This window comes from Diospyros lotus, chromosome 3, assembly GCF_014633365.1.
Source record: "Diospyros lotus cultivar Yz01 chromosome 3, ASM1463336v1, whole genome shotgun sequence".
Classification (NCBI taxonomy): domain Eukaryota; kingdom Viridiplantae; phylum Streptophyta; class Magnoliopsida; order Ericales; family Ebenaceae; genus Diospyros; species Diospyros lotus.
The window spans coordinates 40,064,137-40,090,730 of record NC_068340.1 but is presented as its reverse complement, the minus strand read 5'-3'; the positions used below and the strand labels follow the sequence as shown (position 1 = coordinate 40,090,730).

Here is a 26,594-nt window from a genome sequence, read left to right as displayed (position 1 = left end):
TAAATTAAAATAATTAAATCAAATCAATTGAAATTGGTGATTCGATTAGGTTCAATTTGTATCAATTTTGTTTAATTTTTAAATGAATTTTTCAGTTATTTTAATTTGGTTTAGTTTTTTTATTAAAAAATTAAAATAATTAAAATGTAGAAAAAAAATTAATCAAGTAAAATTATTTTATCTAAAAAAAAATTAATCAAATGATATTTTTATTTAAGTAATAATTTTTTAAAATTAAAATTTGCTTATAAAAATTAATAAGTGAAAATTATTTTTTAATCAAGTATCATTTATTCTTATTCAAGTAATACTTTTTTTTTTATATTTTTTAGTTTTTTTCAATGGGATTGATATTTTTAATTTTTAGTTTGTTTGATTTTCGTATTTATTCAGTTCAATTTGAATTTTTACACAAGTTTGATTATTTCAGTTTTAACATTTTAATCAATTTACTTGAATCATTTAAAACAAGTGTGGGGCCCAAGAGCCATTTGTACTGGATCATGAAAGATCTACAAGAGAAATACCTCTAAAGACTCCAGTTGCCACAGGATTCCCCTTCAGTTAGTAATTACCTTCTCGTGTGCCTCGTGTGTATGTTCTAGTCCCCTTGTGGTGAACAGTAATTACAGAAGGAAACAAGAAATACTGTTATATCTATGGCAAGCCCAGCAGGAGGAGCTTCTTCAGAGCCTTAATTTACTTTCAATTATGTGATGATTCTTCTATGCTCAATAAAACAACAGAAGGCAGCAATGCTGCCAGCACGTGTTCCAGTTCAAGAGTGTGTACATTGCTTGGAATATACAATATAATAAGATTGTTGAAAGAGTTAAATAGCTGGGACAAAAATTGGATGGCTCCAGCATAATCTATTATTACCTGTCTGCATGCGTTTCCGCGCTAAATGTTGGACTCAATCTCAGAATCTTCTTTGCTAAGCTACGGATATCTTCTCGTGTGGATTCAACTGATATCCGTTCCAGTTCCTTCACCCCTCCACTGGATATGATGTCTCTTGCGTTGTCATCTGCAACAATCATCCAAAGTGCAGTTTAAGAATTAAAACTCTCCACCTTCGGCTTCAAAGCCAGCCAATTTCATGCTGGTTTCCTTAATCCAAGAAAAATGAAAAAGAAAAGAGAAACACTGATGGATAGAGATGAAAGTTAAATCGACAATGTCTGTATGATGGAATATAAGAAATTTAAAATGATACATATAGGAAGGGCTGCTTCTAAGAAAAATGTGATGAAATTAAAAAGTTAGAACACGCAAGGGCGCAGCTATATCACTATCAGGAAGAGTTCAATTTATTTTGTTCCATTTATGTATCCTTCATTTGGTGTCTTCATGGCATCAGAATTAATGACAGATCCTCACGTATTACATATCTTTAGGTTCATTCAAAATTTGTAAGCATTAAAACATCACAACGCATACTGGAAAAGAGGCAGATTAAGATAATGAAATGGACAGAGAACACTAAAAGAACTATAACGCCAAGCTCAGTATCTGACATCAAGTCCTATTACCCAAGGAATAGTATAGAGCATTTTCTTGTAAGATCCCTTCACGAATTTGTGGATAGTAGAATAAGTGAATCGTATCTCACATACATACATACATACATATATAGGAAAAGGCAGAAATTGGGTTAACGATGCAACAATTGCATTCGTAGTATCTTATCTAAGAAAAGAAGACAGCTAGACTTGAGGACTAATTTCTATAATATGTTAATCTGGATTCAGGGAATACAACATTGAGCTCAGTCATGCTAAAATGCAGAAGCAGCCTCAGTTGCACCAATTGAGCTAGTGGAAGCCAACAAATTTAATCTCCACTTGGAAGTGGATGGATGAACAACTGCTAGGGCTGTTAGACCAATTGGTGGCGCTCTGGGGGATTTGGAAAAGCCTATTGAGCACATTACATATCTCTGATTGAGATTATGAAGGGAAGCATGATACCTTATGTTTGGTTGAGATTATAAAAGGCTTAACTGGTGGCTGAGGAAAAGAAATCACCGTAAAATTGTTTTGGAATAAAACTGACAGAAGAATGGCTTCCCTAAATTACAAGGAAAAGAAATGAGAAGAGTTCTAGAAAATATTTCAAAAGCTAACGATTACAAATAAATAAAATGGAATTGTTTAAGAAAATAAACTTCCTATTTTAGAAAATTGTTTCCATATTGAAATTTTGAATTAAGACGATAAGATTAGAGAAGAACCTGAAAAATGAAAATAAAGTGAGATTTTTATTCATGGAAGAAAGTATAAATCGAAAAATTATATCCAACAAAACACAGTTTTTCATAAAAATTTAGACAGAAAAAGGAAAAAGATCTTTGTAGAAGGATGCCAGATTTCAGTACTTGTCTGACTGAGATGTACTTCTCATTTAGAAGTGTCCAACCAATGTAGATATAAACCACAAAACAAGGGGTTCTTGAGGTTCACGGGTTAGGATTACACAATTGTTGGGTCTCCAGCAAAATAATCATGCATCTTGATATAAACAGTGATCTAGCCTCAGTAATTCGTGGAACAAAGCAGTGATAAGTTGAGACCAGGTTGTTAAATATCCAAAGAAATACCATCAATTCATCCCCAAAAAGCACAGAATAATATCACTACAAAAAGCCCAAGATCCTTGTAGATAACTTTTTTTTTTTCCTTCGGCTAAGTATAGATACTATTTTCAAGATGTTAGTCAGAATGGCACTGCATTTATCATCTCTTTTATAAGGAGAAGCAATTCTAAAAACACCTGACGTAATTAATTTGGAATGAACAAGCTGCCATTAATATGATCTCTCATACGATCCTGTCATTAAAAATGCATGGGCCAATCATTTTAACATTATCTTTTTCTTCTTTACAGGTTGATTAACAAATTTATATGCACGTACTGAGAATTGCACCATTTTTAGTCCAATTAACTTTTTAAGTTGACCAATGATCAGTTACATCCTCCTTTTTTGGCATAACAGGATTTTGTTCAGTCTTTGTATGTTTCATACTAACATTTCAAGTTCCCCACTATTGATTGGAAAATTGTCCCCCGGTCCAAGACTGTTTTACAGAATTCTTAATCAGTTCATATGATATATATATATATATATCTCATGTACAAGTAGCTTACCGTTTTGTGCTAAATGGCAAAGAGCAAGCTCAATATGGCGTCGACTTGAAGCTGAAGCAGTATTAGAGTTTGCAATCAACCACGTAAGCATGCCATCTTCCACTAGAACTGAACGGCCTCTTCTATGTCCTGCTGTGGAAAAGTATTACATGTTTAGAGAAAACAAATGATTCTAACTGCAAGCATATTAAGATATAACTCTGCATACCTTGGATAATTCCTCGCGATTCACACTTTGCAAAGTTGGCTATTCCTCTTGCAACCTGTGCAATGACATCACTATTCCCCGATTGAACAATTCCCAAGAGTGCCTTTACAGCTCCATCTTCTCTCAAAGATGCATGCAACTTCTCTGTTATACAACAAATAGCTCTCTTTAATATAAAATACTCTTCCATATAGTATAGCTTCTCTACTGCTCATGAAAAGCTCAAGAAATAGGTCCCTTTATCTGGAACTCTAGATCAGAGGAGCAAGTGTAATAACTTTCTCAATATGAGAGGCAATAACAAGTTTTCATGTTTTCAAATTTATTTTCCATTGAATAACACTAAAATGTTCCACAAATTTTGCAATATTGATTGTTGTTGTACAAGTGAGCTCAACAAACAGGAATCCAAACCCCTTGATGATGTAATTTAAGCAGCAGAAATAACACGATGAAGCTTCACAAGATAACAGTAGATATTGCAGAATCACCTGAACTTACCATTGCTAGACAAATTGGCAATAGCTCCAGCTACCATTCATAAAGTTCAGTAAAGAGATTGATTGAAGTATTTATGAACCCACCCTTTTGAAATGCAATCCAAGCAGAAGATGGTGACAAAAATGCTTGAAGTAACTATAGATTTTGCTAAATCACCAAAAGCTTAGCATGTCCATTCAAATTTGCAATGGCTAACCAACAAGTACATTCTTTATCCAGAATATTATCAGAAGTGTCTCAATAATGTTCTCAATGTGAGGCTGTTGTTAGTTTTCAAATTTATATTCCAGCATTAGCGATGAAATAGACTAAAGTACATAGGTATCTAAATCTGTCCTTGAATATGCAAGTGAAACTGTAGATGACAACATGATGCTAGACAAAACTGTAGATTTTTCAGAACACCTTTGAGATTACCATTTCCACACAAATTTGCAATGGCTCCAGCTACCATTCTTAAAGTTTGGGGATCATCTGTTCTTGATGCAATATTTGCCAACAACTGAGCACCTCCTTTGCTCATTATTAAGAATTGATTCATCTCTGCAGAGATAGAAATGATACACTTCAAAGAAATCTCAAAGACAATTCTAATAACGTGCAGACATTCTTGGCTGTATTGGTGAACAAAAAAATTTCTGTGAGGTTATAGAGCATTTTCAAATGCAGCAACAAGGCACATTCCAGCATCTAAATCATTTAATAAAGAGTAAGCCTTGTTGTGATAAGTAGATGTGCATGGATGTAGAGATAATTTGATGAATTAAAATGTCAAATTTGAAACCCAGCAAGCAGAAGTGCCTGAAATATAATGGGGATCAAGGCAGTTATGCAGCACTAATAAGAAAATGAACAAAAAATAGCATCATGTGTATCAAATCCAGTAATAAGAATACTAAGGGAACAACTTTTTACTGGAATCTTGTAAACAAGTGCCTTAACCAGAGATACATACATTTAAAAGTACTGGCAAACAGGAACTAAATTAATTACAACAACAACTACTACTACAATAATGCACCAGGCCTCATCCCTCTATGAACAGAAGGTGTTATTTGGCAATAATGGACTTTACATAAATGTTATGTATGTGATGAGACTAAAGGAAGTGTGTCAGCATCAGCCATCAAATGATTCTTTATGCCCGGAATTCCCTAAGAACACAACATTCTGTGTTCATTTATATCAGTATACTAATTAAATTTTAGAAAAATGTAAATCATGGTGTAATATGAATAAGAAAAAGTTAAAAGGAAAGAACCCCTCATTGGATATACATTCTTAATTGTGAATAAAGGATAATAAGAGGAGTTAATCTGAAGATCCAGTAGTACCATTCATTGCCAAATTGGCAATTGCACCAGATGCCACCCTAAGTATGGTTGTATTTTGTGATGATCTTAGCAGCATGAGCAGTGCATCTAGACCACCTTCCTCCACAATCTTTGTCTGGTTGATATCTGAAAAAGAAAAAGAAAAAAGGACAGAAATTTTGCTGAGATTTTCACATATCCAATATACACTTCATGTAGTCACTAGAGCAGTAAATTCCCTTTCAAAATAGTATTTTTCCAAACATAGCCTCTTATAGCCATTAAATTTTTTTATGGATAATATTTTACACCGCAGAGAGGGCAAACTATGGTGGCAGAATGGTAAGGTTGCTCATTTGTGACCAAAAGGTCATAGGTTTGAGTTGAGAAAACAGGCTCTTTTCAAAAATAAATAAACAAATAAAAGCATGGGGAAGACTCCATACAGATAGACCCTTCCCCGGCCCCACAAAATGTGAAGTCTTGTGACTGTTTAATTCTTTTATTCAAGCCACATGAAAACAGAAAAAGGCTGCATGGTCTTTCCCACATAAGAAAGATACAAGCACCTTATGGAAAAAGGATTTGGACTCGAACAAACAGCTTAACAGTTGCAACTTTTACGATGTTTTTATTTATTCATTGGGGACGGGGGGGGGGGGGGGGATATGTTTGTTCATGCTAGGCATGCTGTAATATTCATTTTCTTCCATTAACAACCACAAAGGTGATACATGTCACGACCTTGCTCTTGCAATTGGAATTACTTCTATTTCGGTAGGAATGTGGGAAGGTTTCAGAGAGTAGAATAGAGAAAAGTAAAGAGGAAAGGAATTAGAGAGAGAGTATAAGGTAGGAAGGAAAACAGAAAGCTGGTATTCTCATTCATGCCTCCTCACGATGGAGGGGTGCAGATATATATAGGCCGTTTGGAGGGGATATTCCCCAGTCAGAGATGGGCCCACACCTGGTACAATTCTAACAAACTATATTCCTTTTTGTCTTCTTTCCAGGTCTTTTTGTCTTCTTTCCACCTGGCCAATCATTACTCTAATTCGGCTAATACCTAAATATCAAATGGCAGTTTCCAACATACCAACTACTGCCAAAATAAGATAAATGCAGAAATTTAAAATGCAACAGTAATAGATGCTGGAGTAACGGATCATTTCATGACAACTCCCCCTCCGTTAGCCATTTCTTGTCCTCAAGAAATGCTAAGGAGGTTGGTCGCTTGTGGGAACTGCTTGAGGAATTCCGGAAGGTATTCCCATGTGTTGTCTTCCGAAATGTTGCCTCGCCATTTGACCAATACTTGGATAAGTGGAGCTCCGTGTCTATATATTACCCACCTATCGATAACAACCTCTGGCTCGATCCTTGCACTGATTTCCTTGGGGAGAGCTGGTAATACCAAATTCGTTGGTTGAGCCCCCACCGACTTCTTTAGGAGTGAGACATGGAAAATGGGGTGAATTTGTGACCCTGGGAGAAGCTTCAACCGGTAGGCCACCTTCCCTATTTTGGCCTCAATAGGGAATGGTCCATAATACTTGGGGCTAAGCTTAGTGACATTTTCTCGAGAAATTGACTTTAAGTGGTTATACCTCAATCTGAGATACACTTGATCCCCTGTCTCAACTCCCTTTCGCTCCTCTTTCGATCAGCATTCTGCTTCATGCGATTTTGGACCGAGGCTAGCTCCTGCTTCAACTACCGTGTTATCTCCCTCTTTCGCTGTAAATATTCCCCAACTGAAGCCACATTAGAGCCTCCTCCTACTACTGGCAAAAGAGGTGGTTTATACCCGAATAAGGCCTCAAAAGGGGACATCTTAATCAACGAATGGTGGCTAGTGTTATACCACCACTGAACTAAGGACAACCACTTATGCCACTCCTTAGGTTGCAACAAGCAGACACATCTCAAGTATGTTTCAAGGCTCTGGTTCACCCTCTTGATCTGCCCGTCGGATTGAGGGTGATAGGCAGTGGACAATTTTAGTTTTGTCCCCAGAGACTTCATTAGCTCTTGCCACATCAAGCTAGTAAAAATCTTATCCCTGTCAGAGATTATAGTCTTAGGAGCCCCATGCAATTTAATCACCCTGTCTAAGAAAATCCTAGCTACATCTTGAGCCATGTAAGGATGGGTTAGCCCGATGAAATGGGCAAATTTAGTCAACCGGTCAACTACAACCAAGATGTTGTCCTTACCTTCCGATCGGGGAAGTCCCTCCACAAAGTCCATTGAGATGCTAGACCAAGCCTAGTCTGGGATGGGCAGAGGCTGTAGTAACCCAGGGTAGGCCACTGTCTCCGACTTACATCTCTTACATGTGTCGCACCTTCGCACTAGCTCTTTAATCTCTGCCTTCATTTTCGGCCACTGGAACACCTGCTTAACCCGAAGATAAGTGTTTTGCTCTCCTGAGTGCCCTCCTAACAAGGACTCATTCAAGGCTTGAAAAATCCTTTCCTTAATCCTTGGATCCTCCCCAATCACAATCCTTCCACAAAACCTCAGCAATCCTTGATTTAGTGTGTAACCTTCCGTCTCCTGAGCTCCCATTGTCAATTTTTCGATCACCCCCTTAATTCTGCTGCCTCCTTCGTAACTGTCAATAACTTCTTGATACCATTCGGGTACCATGGTGGTCATAGTTGTTAGGTCTCCCTCCTCATGACATCTGGACAGTGCATCGGCTACTTTGTTTTCCTTTCCCTTTCCGATATTGATTCTGTAATCCAAACCCATCAACTTAGTCATCCCTTTCCTCTGTAGCTATGTTTGGAGTTTCTGTTGCAATAGGAATTTTAAGCTCTCGTGGTCCGTTTTTATGATGAACCTATTTCCCTCCAAGTACTGTCTCCAACGGTCTACAGCCATAAGTACAACTAAGAGTTCTTTTTCGTAGATGCTGAGTCCTAAGTATTTTGGACTCAATACTTGGCTCAAGAAGGCTAGCGGTCTCCCCTCTTGAGCTAGCACTGCCCTTACCCCGATTCCACTAGCATCAGTTTCTAAAGTGAAAGGCTTATCAAAATCTGGGAGCCCCAACACGGGCACTCTGCTCATAGCCCCTTTAAGATTCTCGAAGGCTTCATCTGCTCCCAGTCCCCAATTGAAACCTCCCTTCTTCAGCAAATTGGTCAATGGTTTGCTGATAACTCCATAGTTTTGCACAAACCGGCGATAATACCCTGTTAGCCCTAGAAATCCCCTCAAAGCCTTCACAATAGTGGGTCTCAACCAGGACACCATTGTTTCCACCTTCCTTGGATCAGTACTAACCCTACCATCTGATATGATGTGCTTGAGGTACTCCACCTGCCTTTGGGCAAAAGCACATTTGGACTCCTTAATAAAAAGCTAGTGGTTTCTTAGGATTTCAAGGGTAAGCTTGAGGTGGGCTAGGTGTTGATCGAATGAAGGGTTGTAAACAAGTATGTCATCAAAGAATACCAATATGAATTTGCGGAAATAAGGTTCAAAAATTCTGTTCATGAGGGATTGGAAGGTTGCCAGGGCATTGGTGAGCCCGAAGGGCATCACTAGGAATTCAAAATGTCCATGGTGGGTTTTGAAGGCGGTTTTTGGTATGTCTTCAATTTTCATCCTAATTTGATGGTATCCCACCTTTAGGTCCAGCTTAGAAAAGAATTTTGCATGGATAAGTTCATCTAATAGATCCTCCACCAAGGATATGGGGAATTTGTCCTTAATAGTCATGGCATTTAGTTGCCGATAATCGACACAAAACCGCCATGTTCCATCCTTCTTTTTGACTAAAAGGACGGGAGAAGCAAATGGGCTTTGGCAGGGTCTAATAAGGGATTGTTCGAGCATGGTTCTGACCATTTTCTCAATTTCATTCTTTTGGTTGGGAGGATATCGGTATGCTCTAATATTGACTGGTTCTACACCTGGTTTGAGGTTGATATTATGGTCGAACATTCCGGTAGGGAGTAAGGTTTGGGGTTCCATGAAGAGATCCTTGTAATCCACCAACAGTTTATTAAGGGAATCAGAATGGCATACCTGGTCTTGCATTCCTTGGGGTGTGCTTACTGTCAACCCCATTTCCCCCTGCATTGCTGGCCCTTCTTGATCTCCTTCTGCTGCCACCACTGAGAAGAGGTGAGCTATCCGACTCCACTTGCCCTTCAACACTCTTTGTAGCCTCCTCCCTGATATCATTTTACAAGCTCCCATCTCATTTTCCCCGGATAGTGTCATCCTCTTACCATCTTTCTCAAAGGAAAACCTCCATCCTATTGAAATCGAAGCTGATGGGGCTCACCCCTTTCATCCAGTCCACTCCTAGGACCACATGGCACCCTCCCAGCTGTAGCAATCTCAGGTTGGTTTCAAACTTCTCCCCCTGCATCTCCCAACAGAAGCCATTGCAGGCGTAATTACTTAACACCCTTTGGCCTTTAGCTACTGTCAAGCTCAGGGGAAGGGTTCCCGTGAGCAGGCACTTCAATTTCTTAGCCATGCTTTCATCAAGAAAGCTATGGGTGCACCCGCTATCTATTAAAATCATGAGATTGCAATCCTTAGTTTAGCCTCCTACCTTGATGATCTTGTTGTTAGCCACTCCCTTTAGGGTGTGTATGGATATCTCTCCGTTGTCTTCTTCTTCACCCTCTACTACACGTTCTTCTCTAGCCTCATCCTACTCCCCTTCGTCCTCTCCTTCCAACAACAAGATCTACCTCCTGCACTAATGACCCAAGTGGTATCTATCCTCACATTTAAAGCATAGGCCAGTCATTCTTCTTTGCTCTCATAACTGTTCCCCATAGGGGATGGAGCTCATTCCCGTAAATGGCTTCCCTCCAGTGCTTCCTTTGGTAGCATCACGGGTGTGACCCCTTGCCCCCACACTAGACGTTCCCATGTTCATTCCCCTAGGGTAGTTGTCTTTGCTTCTTGATTAAGGCCTCCACCATCATTTCTTGCAAGCGAGCACTCTCTAAAGCTTGCTCGACTGTCTGAGGCTTCATCATTTTTACCATTGGTCTGAGTTCTTCACTCAGCCCACTCATAAAGCTTGATACGAAATAAGCCTCTGAGTGATGATGGTTACGACTAACCATATACGACCTAAGCTCTTCAAACCTCCTCAGATAGGATCCCACACTCCTAGTCTGCCTTAGCTTATTGAATTCTTCGATGGCGTCTGCCATACTTCTCCCCCCAAAACGTTCACATAACTTCTCAGAGAATTCCTCCCAGGTGTATTCTCTCCTTAACCTTAAACATCCCTGAAACCATGCGTCTACCACCTCATTAAAGTATGCAGTGGCCAAACTTACCCTCTGCATTCTCGGTACGTTGTACCATTCGAACAATCTCTCACACTTCCTCAACCACCAACGAGGATGAATCCCTTCAAATACTGGGATTTCCATCCGAGGCATAGGGAATCCCAGAGGGTGGTTGTTCTGTTCTTCTCCTCCCCTTCCTCCTATCCCTTCTATTTCTTCCTGTCCTCCTTCTTCTCGGTTAATCATAACTCTTTATAGGAGGGGTTCATTCTCCTCCCTATGTGGAAAATATGGAGTTAATCTGACCTGGTTTTGCTAGGTAAACATCATCATGAACTACTGGATTTGAGCTCCCAGTTCTTCTCGCACCCGAGCGACCAACCCTTCCAATCTCCTTTCGAGTCCCTCCATGGAGTCTTCCATCTTTCGGTCCATGGCAATCAATGCTTCGTGGTTGCGGCTAGCCTCCAACTCCGTCCTATCCATTTTGTTCTAGAATTCGGTCACTACCGATCCCGACTGCTAGAGCCGCGTCTCCATGTCCTTCATACGAGTCCCTTCCACTATTGTTTCTCAGTCACCAAGCCCCTGGCTGAGAATCTCTACTCTGATACCAAGTTGTCACGACCTCGCTCTTGCAATTGGAATTACTTCTATTTTGGTAGGAATGTGGGAAGGTTTCAGAGAGTAGAATAGAGAAAAGTAGAGAGGGAAGGAATTAGAGAGAGAGTATAAGGTAGGAAGGAAAACAGAAAGCTAGTATTCTTATTCATGCCTCCTCATGATGGAGGTGTGCAGATATATATAGGCCGTTTGGAGGGGATATTCCCCTGTCAGAGGTGGGCCCACACCTGGTATAATTCTAACAAACTATATTCCTTTTTGTCTTGTTTCCACCTGGCCGATCATTACTCTAATTCGGCTAATACCTAAATATCAAATGGCAGTTTCCAACATACCAACTACTGCCGAAATGAGATAAATGCAGAAATTTAAAATGCAACGGTAATAGATGCTAGAGTAACGGATCATTTCGTGACAATACATAGAAGAAAGATGTTCCTCTAAATCACAATAACATCGGAAATAAAACACAGAAAGAAGTAAAACACAATTTCTACTGCTTTTAATGTTTAGCAAGAGAAATAAGCACTGCTTTGAGTATTGTATCAAATTTTCATGATTTTGAGAATTCTGCTATACTTAACAAAATTCAGCAAGTTCATATGAATTTGATTTTCACAATAATCCAAACTTCTGATGCAGCAGCTAAAATTTTGTGAAGCCTTGGGTATCATTACAAAGACTTGACATTGGAATTTTGTGACCAGGAGTAAGAGTTGTATGGATACAGAACCCGACTTTGCTATTAGGTCCCTCCTCTGCCATCATTCATCACCATAAAATAGGAAGACAAAGAATTCACATTTTGGAACTTGATTAAATTTTTGAGGTAAGATATGGACTATAATGATTGATGACATATGTTTATAATGCAAAAGTAGTGACAATTGCTATCTTAGTGACCATTGCCCCATGGCTATCCTTTTCCACATGTAGAACACCAATATATGTTTTAAGCTGATAAGCACAGGAAGACCCTTAATCCAACAAAATTATGCTAGTACGAATCTCTAAGACTGACTGTACAACAAAATAGGAAATACGTGAAGATGCAGTTGCCATTATGAAGTAATTGAGAAGGAATCACAAGAACCAAATTGGTTGCTTAGTTTGAATATCCACACAACAATTATGAAAGAATTACAGTTCACAACTTCACGTGCTTGCAATACAAGTTTTTCACACTTGGATATAGCTCAAAGAACAGTAATTTTTTTATGTACCTTCAGCAGCAAGATTAGCAACCACCTTCACAGCATGAATTTGAACATCTATATCTCCAGATGCCAACAACTGTAATATCTTTTCAAGCCCAACTGGAAGCATGAACCATAAGTTATGTTAGTCATCTGAAATGAGAAGGGGGGGGGGGAGGGGTTGTTTGAGATTTACATGAATAAGAAAACTGTTCCCATGAGAGGGTGAATGGCTAAAATGTGATGCTTGCAATTATTATAAATTATGTACACAATCTTGATGACCCCACCTAGCAGGATTAAGGCTTGACATCATGTTGCTGTGCATGCATAAATCTTGCTCTTTCTAGATATGCCTATACCGAATAATGTAACTTAAGATTTCATGCCTAAGACTTGGTTAAAATCTCCATAATTTCTTGGTCACCTAAATCTAACACAGAATTAGTGCATTAATGTTAAGATAAATAAAGTAAAATTTCTTGCCTTCTTCACAAATCTTTGCAATCGTGGCCCTCTGACCCAAAATTGTCTCCCTTGATTGGTTTGATTTATGCGAACTCAGTGGTTGAGATATATTCTCTTTCATATATGATCTCTTGTCCTGTTAAACATAAGGTGTAAATCCTGAGAAGATGTTACGTACATGGTGAAAGCAGAATATCAAACCACTTGCCTCAAAGTCCTCCTCATTTTCAGGTGCTAGCTTCTTTAATTTAAGTAGCTCGGATTCAACAGCTTTCCTTTGTTTTTCCTCAATTAGGAGGTTTTTTCTTGCAGCATTGAGTTCATCCATCAATTTTGCCTTTAAAATTGCAAATAAAGGAAGAAATAGAACAGTTTTAGTGCATTTCCAAGAAACTCATCACAGATATGCTCAAAATACGTTGATCTCAACATTAAGTAGGGAAGATTCGAGCACAACATTGCAAGTACCCAAATTATACCTTTTCTGTTAACAGAACCTTGTATTCTGATTTAATAAACTCAAGTTCATTCGCAGCCTTTTGATGCAGGCGATGACTTTCTTGTAGTTTCATCCTGACCTCATCAATCTCTTTTTTCCCCTGAAGCTGTTATAGAAAGGAAAAGGGAAAAAAAAAAGTAAAATAATTATTAAGGAATATAAAATGCTATTAGCAATCCAAAGGACAGTCTCACAAATTTCAGTGTCAATAAAAAAATTGTGTAAGTTTTACAGAGCTTTCTCAGAATGAAACATCATCAAGAAGATAACATGTGTTGTGTTGTTGGACATGCATAGCTTAAGCATATCCATCTGATGCTTAAAATTCTATGATATCAATTCTTTTCACAAAGAAAGAAAGAAAAAGGTGAGGCTGTTAGAGTTCTATCTAATTCCAGGTGAAAGACACCACACTGTTGAGGATTTTTTGGTGGTAAGATTTCATGATTTTTAGAGTTTCCAAGACACATCAACCACGACAAAGGAATGCAAAAGTCCACCCTCTGATGCTGCTGTTTAGAAGTAACTACAATTCAAGCATCCCTTACCAGTGCCTACAATAGGAGCCCCTATGTGTCAGTATGTCGTGGTATACCTTGAAGAATGAACTTGATCGTATCCTTTTACAGCTTTATTTATCATATACACGGAAATAAGGAAAGATGGAAGATGTCCAGTTAGTCAAGAAAGTGGCTACAAATATGTGGAATCCTCCCAAAACCTTAACAAGATAGTCTACAGGTCAAGAGTCACTGCGTTATTGATCTACAATTTCTGTGCCTATCAAACATGAAAAAGTGACTTCCTCAAATTGGCAGGAAATTTTATGAATACTTATGTGCTGTGCAACTACCGAAAAGAAAAAAACAAACAGTTTTGAGTTTCTGATAAAACTTTGGTATATTGATGGACTGTTGTACTTCACCTACAATAGCTTTTTGAAACTTGCATTACAAACTTATACCATAGTTCTGTAAACTATCCTTTCAAGTCACAAAAATTATTCTATATGATTATCCCACTATATATATATATATATATATTACATAAGATTAACATTTTAAATTTAACTTCTTACATATAAGTTTTTCTTTATTCTTAAAAGGGGACCAAATTTTTATTACAAAAAAACTCTCACATCATAAGTTAAAGTTGATCAAAATTAATTAATAAAACATGGCAAAGCATTCAAAAGATTCATATTTGCATTTTGAATATGCATAGATAATAATATAAGTTTTAAATCATTTAGTTTGTATGCATATATTCAATGGTATTGTTATAACTCAATATTGAACAAAATAAATAGGTAACATTATATTATATAGGTTAAATTTTATAAATAAAAAGAATATAATAGATATAGCAATAAATTTGAAATGGTATTCCAAAGTACACTGGTACTGGTAAGTGCAATACAGATAAAGAAAAGGTGCATTGTCTCTAGTACAACGTTAACAACTATGAAACATGGCTTTGTACAAAGTAGGGCTAGATTATTTGCGTTCATTGTTACTGTTGTTAAATTTGTTAACATTGGAGAACATAAAATTGAGGAGCATATAGGTAACCTAACCTGAAGCATGCAGCAAATATGTCTTATTTAACTCAGACACATACCTGATTCAACTTTTGATGATCACTTAAAAGCTTCTTTGTTTTCTCCAACTCTTCTGAAATTTCAAAACATGCATGCTTATCATCCAGTTGCTGATTTAGCTCTGCTATTTTTCTTTCATACATTTGAGTTGTGTCTGCAAGGGCCTTTTGGTACATGGAACTTTCCATCTGATATTGCTGCTAGAAAAGAGAGCAAAATGAAAATAACTCCATTTGGATCTAAGCTACTTAAGTAAAGGGAAATAGAATTTAGCATCCATTGAGGAATATTAGTACAGGCATTGCGCAAAATTTGTTGCACGGAGAATGAATTTCCCAAAATGCATATCCACATATATTTGTGCTAAGCTTTGATTCAAGGCATGGAAAGACACTATTGAAAGTGCATATCTAGACAAACTTTATCCTTTCCATATTTAGTTAGATGGTTACCTGCATTGACTTTTTATGATCATTTAGCAGCTTCTCCATCCCATCCAACTGCTTTTCAGCTCTTTCAGAGTGAATCTGCTCCTCCTCTAACTGCTTCATCAACTCTGCTATTTTCTTCTCATACATTTGGGTGGTATCCGCAAGCACTTTCTGATATGAAGAACTCTCAAGCTGGTATTGCTACTAGAAGATTAATCAGCACTATAAGAGTTGTGCACATTTGGACTGAAATGATAGTGAGAAAAAAATACAGTGGTTTGTAGTTGAAAGGCAAAATTTAAAACCAAGGAACATAGTATTTGAAAACTAAAAGAAAATGTGCCGATAACTAATGTCATGAAAAGACTTCAGATGAAACTGATTGTAAGTTTGCTTTTGTCCTGGAAAAAAATATTGCTTAAAAGGATTTGGAACATCTGGATATGATAGCATAATTCACTTTAAGACACTCTGCCACACTGTTAATTTAATCACAAAACTACCCATACCAATATAATGATAAGAAAGAATCCAGAGTTTATGTCAGCTTCTTTACATTAGTTCAGATATGAAAATTGAAGTCTTACGCACACATGTAGAACCCCAGGTGCAGAAACTTTACTAGGCATTGCAAATATTTTCCATCTGTAATTCATACAAACATATCTGCTATGTGCATGTGACACTGTCATGTAAAATATGTTTTGGTTGATACATTACAAATAATAGCAGCCAGTTTTTCCACATATGCTACTCTCTTAGAACTCATTGACCTACGGAAACTCCGTACTCCTGAGTTAATCAAGAAAATGTGCTATGTGCTTTAGTTTAAAATTGGAATGTCAACATTAAAGACATGTTACTTCAAAGGTATTTCCAGAAAGCTATGAAACAGAAACCTTTTAGCGCATTCATGGGATTATCTGATGCTCTCTCACTATTTTAAGATGATTATTTTTGCCTTTCAGGAGATGGCTGTCAAGCTGAAAGACTTTATCAGAAGTTGTTGAACCTGTTTAAGGAAATGGGTTTTCACCACTTGAAATAGCACAGACATCGACACCACGCATTTGAAAACTTCAAAGATATTTTTTAGTTACTGAGTTATGCACTTGTGATTTGGACTTTCTCCTCTTCCTTTTGTTTAAAAACCAAGGGTGATGTAGAGACAAGTTTGTACAGAATTCACTTTTACAATTGACAAATATTTATCGAAATAAGTGCCCAAAATTTTAATATAGTTCGGGTATCCAATCTTCTACTGAGCGCACAAAACTCTTTTCCATTGCCAAGGAATAAGCCTTTTGGATTCCTTCATTTAGCTACTTAGAGCTGAACCCACTTAAACCAATTCTCATAATTACAGTTTTAATATCATACGCACAAACCAGTTTATGTCAAAGAAGGGTGCATCCATACGTCAAAGAAAGTCAAAGGGAAACACCAGATTTTTGTTTATTTTTATAGGCATCATATAGGATAAATAATTTAAGACAATATGACGAGAGAAATACAGCTTCAAAAACTATATACTAGAAAAATACTTGATTATCCTCAGCAAAAAAATAAAGAAAAATACTTGATTAACAAAATGAATATGTCAAATACCTTGCTGTGTATTAAATTCATTTCTAGCCTCGCAGCTTCACCTTGCATATAATCATTCTGATCTTTTAGACAATTCAATTCCTTTAACGTATCCTTCATCTCTGTTTCCAGGCGAACATTTTCCTTCTCTAGAAACTGCAGATAATTGTAATGTATTCAGGAAAAAGTAATGTAAAAAGTACATCAAGAAATGCTGGTGAACATAACATGTTGAAACATGCTTGTAGAAATGTAGACAACACATAAGAAGACAAAAAAGAATCAACAAGATGGAAGATTGGGAAGTTGGCCTCGAGCACAGCCAATCTACGATTGAACTTATGATACACATAACAGCAGGAGAGACAACTACCTCAGACCTTGTAACTAAACACTTTTCAGTTTCAGCAAAGGATTTCTGACACTCTTTAAGCTTTCTTTCCATTTCAATTCTGTCATTGTCCCTCAATTTTTGTTCCCGATCAATCTCTACAGTTAAATGCTCCACCTGATTCTCCAGCTTCCGACATAAACTTTCATAATCAAATTCTTCCTTAAGCTTTACCATATTCACAACTTTCATGGCCTGCAAAAGCAATAGAAATTAGGTCTTCCTGCTTAAGATAGTTTTTCCTGCAAAGTTGCTGAAAAGAAAGTATCCATACTAATGATTCAGAACAACTTCACAAGTTCTTTACGATTTGATTATAGATTTCATGCATTTGAAGTGCAAAAAGAAGCACTCCTGTAGAATGTAAAATATATACTAGCCAAATATGAGTACTGAATGGGAATCTACCAGTTGATGCTAAAAAAAGGGCTAATGTCTCAATCCTACTCCATTGCTAAGTGCTGGGAGGGGGAGGACTGGCTACATCCTAGCTAACAAAATATTTGAAGAGGTGGCTGTCCTACAACTAAAATCAGCAGTTGCGTGTAAACAAACTAATGATTTGTTCTTACACTAAGCAATGAATATGTTCATTGACCACATTTGTTATTACAGCTTCTCGGAATGGATTTGTTTATTAAGCTCTGGAAAATGGCTAAGCAAGCTTTACCAATAGTTTCTTAGAAACTTGGTTTCAAATGTAAAATCCTGTTTCCCCCATAACTTATATAGGGAATTGAGCTGAAACATGTTAAATACAGGAAAGGGTAAAAAACACTTGGGAAGTTTAAGATGTTGAAGATTTTCAGAAGCTCTATACAAAGTCCATAATCAATGACAACCCTGTCCATCAGTCCCCAATTCAATAAACATCACATATACAACACTAGCAATGTCTGCAACGGTGCAACCTATACTTTTTGTCTCTGAAGAGAATTAGATCAATAACAGAATAGCATATACCAGTGTCTTAGCAACACCACATATTCAAGAACAAGATGTATTTAACATTTGATTGATTAGTCAGAAGGAACATGAAATAGATAGAAACAGAAACAAACATGAGACGTGAGAATGTCAAGTTCGTGTAAAAAGAGATCAGTTCAATCATTATCAGCGAAGTGTCACACAGCTTGTAATCTCAAAATCAAGAGAAAGTCAGCAAAATATAGAGATGACAGGTGATCAAGGGTAAGAAATGATGCATATTCATGAATTAATTTATCCAACTCACCCTTTGTCCAAACATTATGGTGCTTGTGGTTTCAGCATAATGTCGAGAAGATGGCCCAATTGTTATTATAAGTGAGGTCCTCACTGATCCTGTGTCATAAGAGTAAAGATTAAACTAGAACTTGAAGCAAACATATTTGAAAAAATTAAGATACAATATTTCCACACTGTCCTTGTAGTGTAAGCAAACTTCATCAAAATCCCAAGTGTAATTAAACACGAAATGGAACTTTTTGACAAAGTCAATCAACACATGCATATATGTCTGGTAAAACATCCACAAAAAAAGTATTTCTACATCCAAAACTTAGGGTACTTTATGGATAACTATTTCAACTTTCAAGAACAAGAGGTGAATGTAAGAGCTATCAGGATCACCTCCAAATGAATCGCGAAGCAGCCTAGTTAGTTTAGAATCTCTAGTAGGTATGTGAGGACTGTTCTCAGCCAGTGCATTTATACATTTTCCCAGGGAAGTAAGAGAAAGATTGATGAACTTAGCCTCTTCAATCAAGTAGCCTTCACTACCTGCAAAGCATAAAGATAACATTGAGTTCTGAAAGACAATATGTTAGAATGAGACAAAAGAAAATCACTATTCTAGTATTCTACCATACAAATATTAAACATTAAACAGAACACTTTGCCATTTTATTGAAAACCAGTAGAGATAGATAGATAGACAAACACACAGACAGACATATATATATATATATGCATATATATATAGAGAGAGAGAGAGAGAGAGATTTATTAAGAACTTATACTATTATGTAACTACCACTTATAATCTATTAAATAACATGAATGAAGTGACTGCCCTCAGAAGAAAAGGATGACCAGGAGAAAAGGACAAACAAAAAACAGAACCAGAGGTAAAATGTGGAATCAAAATGCATGGAATTTTTCAGCTGTGGTATGAACAACAAACCAGACTTGTCCAATCTCTCAGATCCAGCAAGATCCACAATCAGCAGCTTGCTTTTTCGAATTATTGGTATGCCAACACTATTAGAGAAATCCTTTCCACTGTTGTTTTCTTGGATAGGAGTGTCATTTTCCTCCTCATGGACAGATCTTCGAATATTAACCTGTTGAATAAGGGAAAAGGTGGATACTAAGAGTGGGTTTGCAAAAACAATCTAAAAAGTATTGTGAAAATATAAAAAGGATCAGGCAAATGAAGAAAACAAATTCTGACATGAGCCCACCATAAGAATTGCATGACTACGCGAAGATTCAGTATTAATCTTTGTATTTGCTGCATGACGGTTTGCCTCACCAGTCTGGAGTAGTTGCAAAAAGTGATGAAGGTCTCGAATTTTAACTACTACTGCACCAGGCAAAGTTACTTCTCCCGTTTTAGGATCATCAACAATTGGGATATTAATCTTCTCTGGTGCAAGCAAATCTTGTACAGCTTCCAGATACAACTGGTGCAATAACAAAAGGCATGATATATGTTATGGAATTTGCAATTGAAACAATTCACTACAGAAGGAAAATGAATATGTTTCAACCACGTGACTAATCTGATGACAAGGTAAGCTCTAAAGTTTGCATTGAAAATTGCATTGCTCTTAAATTATTACCAAGACAAGATTTCCTCTTGATTCCCAAGACCACAACAACAATAAATGAAAAAACTGAAAAAGAGAACAGCAGAACTTCTTCCCAGAACAAAAGAGAACAGGAAAGTAAAGTGCCACAAGTACAAGAGATCAAGCTTCTGACCAGAAAAGCCTACCATCTTACTGGTCCTCTCAAAACTGAAAGACATCTTTCCTTATCAGTCAACTCAAACAAAATGACATCTTTCCTTATAAGAAACAGTCTGTATAGAAATTAGGATAGACCAGCAGGTTCTTGTTTGTTATTAGTGGAAAAAGGGCCATTATACAAGCCTAACATTATTTGCCTCACCATCTCACAACCTCCAAAAAAATAATAAAAGTAAAAATAAAGTACCCACAATTAATTGCTTCTCATTCTTTGGATATGTTATGTCTCTTAGACATGTCAAAATTAGGTATATGAACAGAAAACTATACCAATACAAATAAAAGAACCTAGAATGATTACAACCCTCGACACCAAGGGTTTAGCAGCATATTATATTACTTAGATAGCCATTCAAATGATCACACATTTACTTATTCTTAAATGTTTTCTATTCAGTTATTTAACTTAATTTGATGGGCTGCAGTTATTGTATTAGAGTAAAAGTTTACAGGTTACGTCCTTCACAGTTGCATATATCTGTGACTCTCTCAAATAATTTTACTGAAAGCATAGGTACATTTTTTCAAAAATAAAAATAAAAAAATGATTCACTCAAATGGGATCCTTCAGCATGCTATTTCAGTTGTGCATATTAATAAATTGATCTCCATCATAAAATAGAAGTTATATTTTGAGGAAGCTGAAATATTATTAAAAAAAATGTTATTGGAGGAAGCTGAAAGAAACCCAAAGTATTTCTCAAACTCCCAGTTGAGGTCAAAATGCAGAGAACCCATATGTCCACATAAATTGATGCATTCCCAATACAACTATTTTATAAATTTAGAGTAAAACTACAAATGTTTATGCAACTAAAGAAAGGAAATTTGCCTGAATTAAATACACAAAAGTCTGATATGTGGGATCATCTTACAAGCAGACTTAATATCTTCTATAAGTTTAAAAGAAATTTTCAATAATTTTTTGAAAAGCAAAACACGTTAAGATTATATAATAATGTCCAACACCAAGAAAATTATCAAAGCAAGGGATTTCACTACGATCTGACAGAGTAAAACGAAACCAAATTTTGAAACCAAGAAATAATAAAAAATGGTAGGCTTTTGGCTAATTTTTGAATGCTGGGATGGACGCAGGAGTCAGTTCTATGTTTGTAGATAGTTAAAAAAAAAAAGAAAGTGCAACATATGTCCTCTGGCTGTGGTGTATTACACATATTATTATATCAATATAATTTCTGCTTCATGCATCTCAAGTGTTTCTTAAGTTCACACAATTGCACGTTATTTTTGTGTATTTAAAGGCAATCTCATTTCCCAACTGACAAATTCAATTCCAAAAATAACTTTGAACAACAGAAATTAATGAGAAAGCATTTCAACAGTAAGTAACAATCAGTTTACTGAAATGTAAAAATCTTTAACTCTGCCAATTCATTTGCAATACCTCCTTACCAGCAGAAACAAAAAAATAACAGCGATACCTGCAAATAGGAGACTTCAATGCTATCAGATGCAGGAGATGTACTGGAAATTATGTCTTCCATAGCTCTAACCATAATACCACGTTCGGATGCTTCATCTTTACCCAGTCTACCAAGAGTGTAAGTCTTACCAGTACCTGTTTGACCATAAGCCATAACTGTCCCATTATACCCATTCAATACACTCTGCAAAAATTTATGAAAGCTGCATTAATGTGATGAACATATCAACCAAAAGCATTCATGTTTCTCTAAGAAAAATACAATAGAAGAAAACATTTGCCTTTTAATGGATCCATTTGGGAACTAAACATACACATTTACTTCATTAGCATTCTTAAATGCTCCTAAATTACCATATAATTTCCAAGACAACGTGATAACAAATGATGAGGTACCTTCCACATTAGAGAACAACATTTTCGGCAGTACCACAATCTCATAAGCTTTGGTATCAAAGAGGGCATATACATACATCCATAAATAATGTGATACAAGCATAAATGAAAACAAATAATTCTATTAACTCCAAAATGACTGAGATTTTGATCTTACCTCAATTACAGGTTTTGCTACCACTTCATAAACACGCCTCTGAGAAGCACTTTCTGAGAATACTTCATCAAATCTATAAGATTCAGAGCTCCAATTGTTCTTTTTCAACTTTAACTTCTTCAGCTACAAGAACAGGGAATACAAAATTATTTATCTAAAGGCATAGTCATGACTCAAAATGCCAGGCACACATTCATGCAAGAGAGTGGCAAAGATTATGAATAATAAATGTATCCCTAGGAATAAACTGAAAAATGTATCAAGTGCATTTGCTTTAATTGATCATTCTTGCCAGCATAAGACAATCACCTCTGGTTGCAGTTCAACACAATCAGCAAAATCAGCATCTGATAGAAGATCCTCTGTATTTCTTGGTCTGAGTCTTACAGCAACTCTCACCCGTGCAGGCTCTGTGGTAGATACTAGGAACAGAGAGTTAATATTGATTTGTCAATTTTCGATAACAGCTAGCAGAATGTAGCAACAACTGCCCATGAACAGGACAAAATAAAAGACAGAAATTCTTTAAAATATATTATGTGTTTTTGAAGATTTCCTTATAGAGGGAAACTGTAACCATTTTCAATTCAAGATCAGCTTCAAATGATGCACGAATAAATAACCAACTATTTGCCTCAAATGACTTAGGAAGCTGAAGTTGACACACATAACCCTTTAGCCACTGTCTTTTGCCAACTCAACCACCCTACGTAGATTATGTCTTTGTGAAATACACGATGGCATTTATGACTTTTTGTATCTGAGCTTCCAGAGCATGCAAAGGAAATAAAGCAAGAATAAGAAGTGATGACACATACAAGAACCACAGGTTACATTTGTCTTTCATGCAAATTATTGAGGTTGATTATGTCATAAAACTGCCCTAATGGCCGATGGACTATTGTGCCAACAGCTGTTGGACATGTCACTCACCAATATGAATGTATTCAAAAACATTGATAGTTCCCATATAGAGAAGCCAAAAATTTCACATTTTTCCCATAGTAAAGAGAAATGCAATGGCCAGATTTTGGAGACTTTATGGAGACTATAGTGCTCAATTAACACAAAACACCATTACGGGAAATCACAATTAGTCTCTTAAGCTTGCCTGCTGCCACACAGTTTCATGTGTTCTACATCTGTATGCTTTATTCTCAAGACATTTCAAACATATCAAGTAAAATCTTACGTTGGATATTTATGCACTTATAGACCTATCTTAAATTTAAGATGAATATCCATCCATTGATGAGCCTACCTGTATTTTTTAGGTTAAGAAATACATATAAATTTAGTACAAGATGATGCATATCCCTCTTACAGAAATAAACAGCCAGCTTAGACTAGAACATGAGAGTCCACTTTTCCAGTAGTTTTTTTCTGACATAAGTAAGATTTGTTTTGTACCAAATGGAAGCCTAAGTTAATAAGAATTGTTAATATCTCCGTGGAGCTGCCCCATTTCCCAGATCATTGACTGTTTGACTAATGGTGATTGGTCAACCACTCCAGACTTTCTTTATTCTTTTAATTTTTTTTTCTTGGGGGGGGGGGGCGCATTTCTTGAAGAAGAGACCGATAAGGTCATCAATTGTAGTAAATATAGTACAGTCCCAATATTTGGTGATTAAAAATTGGAAGTTAGAGAATGGAGATTCGAAAAAGGAACAGTACAGCCTTTTTTTGAACCATTATACTTGCTTAGAGACCCTGCTAAAGTCCTTCAATGTAGTAAAGATCTAGGGTCCGTTTGTTTGGGGATTGGTTTGGGGTGATTAGGAGTACCATGAGATAAAAGTTGGGATCATGTGTACCATAAATGATAGGATAACAGAGGGTATTAAGTACTAAAATTACATCAATGCCTATATACAAAATAAATATGTAGTTTTATATATAATCGTTATAAGTTAGTAAATACTTAACAAACAAAATATATACAGAGACAAATTTATAATGTAAAATTATTAAATTATTAATGAAATATCCAAAACGCATGGTAACTTTAAGATGAATTATAAATTGAGGATTGACATTTGAACACTACACAAAATAATAGTACAATACATGACCATAAGCTCATGCTCTATGAATTGAAGTTCAATAAGTTTCTTTTCTGTATGCTGTATTCACTTAGACACAGTCCTACCAACTTTTGATTCAACTGTAACAAGAATTTCAAAATAGAGATATTTATACTTATTAAATCAATAATTTCAAAACTAAAACGCAACCATGGAATTTTCGATCCATTTCACCACAAAACAGTAGCATTAAGAAACTCAACATTCGTACTTGTTAAATCACCAATTTTCCAAACAACTTAACCTGTCCAACCACGGAAATCAAACCACCTAACACTAACCCTTCACCTATGACATCATCAATCGAAATCCATGTCTAACAGTAATTGAACGACGTAAACACCATTTCCATGGAACTCCGAGAGGGGGGGGGGGAAGGGAAAACGATTTATCAGCGAGAAAAATATACATGAAACGAGAGAAAGAGAGAAAGAGAGGGACCTGAGGCGTCGTCGCCATTAGGTCGAGTTCGCGAATTAGGAGTGACAGAGCGACGGGAAGCAGCAGGCGCTTTGGAGCGAACGGAGAGGCCGGACGGCGGTTGGCCGTCGATGCTTCTCGACAGATACGAAAAAGCCGAGCGTCCGTGAGGAGGGTGTTGTCTCGGCGCCTGTGAAGGCCTCGACGACGAAGAAGAACTCGACGCCATTGCCGCCTCACCTCTACACACACACACAGAGAGAGAGAGAGAGAGTGATGATGAAGAAAACTGAAAAGCTTTTTCACAGTGCGATTGAGGATCTAGAGAGAGAGAAGGGGGGGGGGGGGGGTAGTGTCTCGTTAAGGGCGGCACGATTGAAGAAATCTTTAATAATTAAATTCCCGCGTTGCATTATTTTATTTTTCTCCGGACGGCAAAAAAAAAAAATAAGGGAAGAGAATGTTATAGTTTGATATTTTTGCGGGGCAAATGCATATTTTGATCCCTATTGTAATTTTTTTTTTAATTATATTTTTGAAGTTAATTACACATCTCAATTAGAATATACAACACAAGCGCACTAAAATATTTAAACTACTCTGTAACCGTCATCTCTGCCACATTTTATTATTTTAATGGCCAACTATAAGGTGAGTAAGGCTAAAGGTTATGGCAAAATGTGCAAAGGCCCACATCAATTGGGATGGGATCAAAGGTAAAGAGGCAAAAACATCAACAGTGACGGAAGGTGCAAAGGCGAAGGCATCAGCGGTGATAGAAGGTGCAAAGAGCATCTCAATAATGGTAAAAAGTGAAAAGAATAAGGTGTCGGCAATGTGGCAGAAAACGTCGATGATGGCAAAAGGTTGTTGATGACTTTTGCACATTCTGTCATCGCCAACACCTTCGTCTATTCATCTTCTACCATTACCAATGCCTTCACCTATTCGCCTCCATCAATTGATGACGTCTATTGCATCTTCTGCCATAGTCATCACCCATCGACTTGCATTTGTCTCGTCACCCGCCACTGAATGAATAAACTGTTGTGGAGATAATTGTCACATAAAGGGTAATTTGGACATTTTAGTATGTGTGTGTTGCATGTTATAATTAAGGTGTGCATTTGACTCGAAAATGTATATTTCAACAGTGTAATCAAAATACCAAGTTTTAGTACTCACATAAAAAAAAATCATGAAAATACATGAATAAAAATATGTATTAGGCTATATTTGAGTCAAAATATCAACGTAAAAACATCAATATAAAATGTTAGTCAAAATCTCAAATTTAATTATTTAAATAATTATTTCATCAAGGGTCATTTGAGCCATAATAAAAATTCTTATCCAATTATTTGAATTCCATTATTTATGATAGACAATCTCACCAAGTGAGAGATAGTAAATTATATCTTCTTACAAATAAATCACCATTCCTTTTACCCACAATTGTTGCCCGTTTCTATGGCAAAATTGTTCAGACCAAACCCATATGTCCTTGCCCAAACGAGACAATACATCATGGAAAATGCAATCAAAATTTTATTTGCATAATATTACATTGTCTAGGAAGTTCGATACTAACTATTTTGTACACATAACTCACCTTTAACTAAAGGATTCCATTGAAAAGATAAGTCCCACGTCAAATATAAATTTTAAAAAAAAAACTTATAACTTATAAATAACAAGTCATTAAACATATAATACAATACATTAAGAAAAATGTTATTAGTACACATTTGTGTACACTTTGGGCTATATAAAGGTGTACCAATGACAAAAAAAGTCTCTCACGAGGTGCATGATATTTTAGTCATAAT

General features: G+C 36.5%; 1 protein-coding gene across 8 annotated transcripts; it reads right to left on the bottom strand.

Moving 5' to 3' along the window:
• Positions 1 to 644: 644 nt before the first annotated feature.
• Positions 645 to 25,095, bottom strand: LOC127796305 (kinesin-like protein KIN-UC). 8 transcript variants are annotated; one of them, XM_052328378.1, is made up of 21 exons: positions 24,787 to 25,095; positions 22,568 to 22,680; positions 22,259 to 22,381; positions 21,704 to 21,889; positions 19,689 to 19,910; positions 19,409 to 19,568; positions 18,856 to 19,005; positions 18,479 to 18,567; positions 17,227 to 17,439; positions 16,875 to 17,009; positions 15,288 to 15,467; positions 14,856 to 15,035; positions 13,216 to 13,341; positions 12,945 to 13,073; positions 12,755 to 12,872; positions 12,296 to 12,388; positions 5,194 to 5,319; positions 4,265 to 4,402; positions 3,359 to 3,502; positions 3,151 to 3,282; positions 645 to 1,030 (listed from the first exon to the last, which is right to left on the bottom strand). In XM_052328378.1, exons 1-21 carry the CDS (start codon positions 24,992 to 24,994, stop codon positions 879 to 881), a joined length of 3,117 nt encoding a protein of 1,038 aa, XP_052184338.1. In that variant the 5' UTR covers positions 24,995 to 25,095; the 3' UTR covers positions 645 to 878. The 8 variants fall into 8 exon arrangements, with proteins under 8 accessions (XP_052184338.1, XP_052184340.1, XP_052184341.1 ...); XM_052328380.1 differs by having other exon boundaries at positions 3,151 to 3,279; XM_052328381.1 differs by having other exon boundaries at positions 4,277 to 4,402.
• Between the last annotated feature and the right edge of the window lie 1,499 nt (positions 25,096 to 26,594).

Bases quoted from the DNA above. Each gene is read 5' to 3' on its own strand.
- LOC127796305 (XM_052328378.1), bottom strand. From the start codon at position 24,994: ATGGCGTCGAGTTCTTCTTCGTCGTCGAGGCCTTCACAGGCGCCGAGA. The intron at 17,440-18,478 runs GTGAGTTGGATA...TTGCTTTTGCAG, and splicing joins CCATAATGTTTGGACAAAGG to GCCATGAAAGTTGTGAATAT. The intron at 5,320-12,295 runs GTACATAAAAAA...TTTCTTTTTCAG, and splicing joins TGCTAATCTTGCTGCTGAAG to ATATCAACCAGACAAAGATT.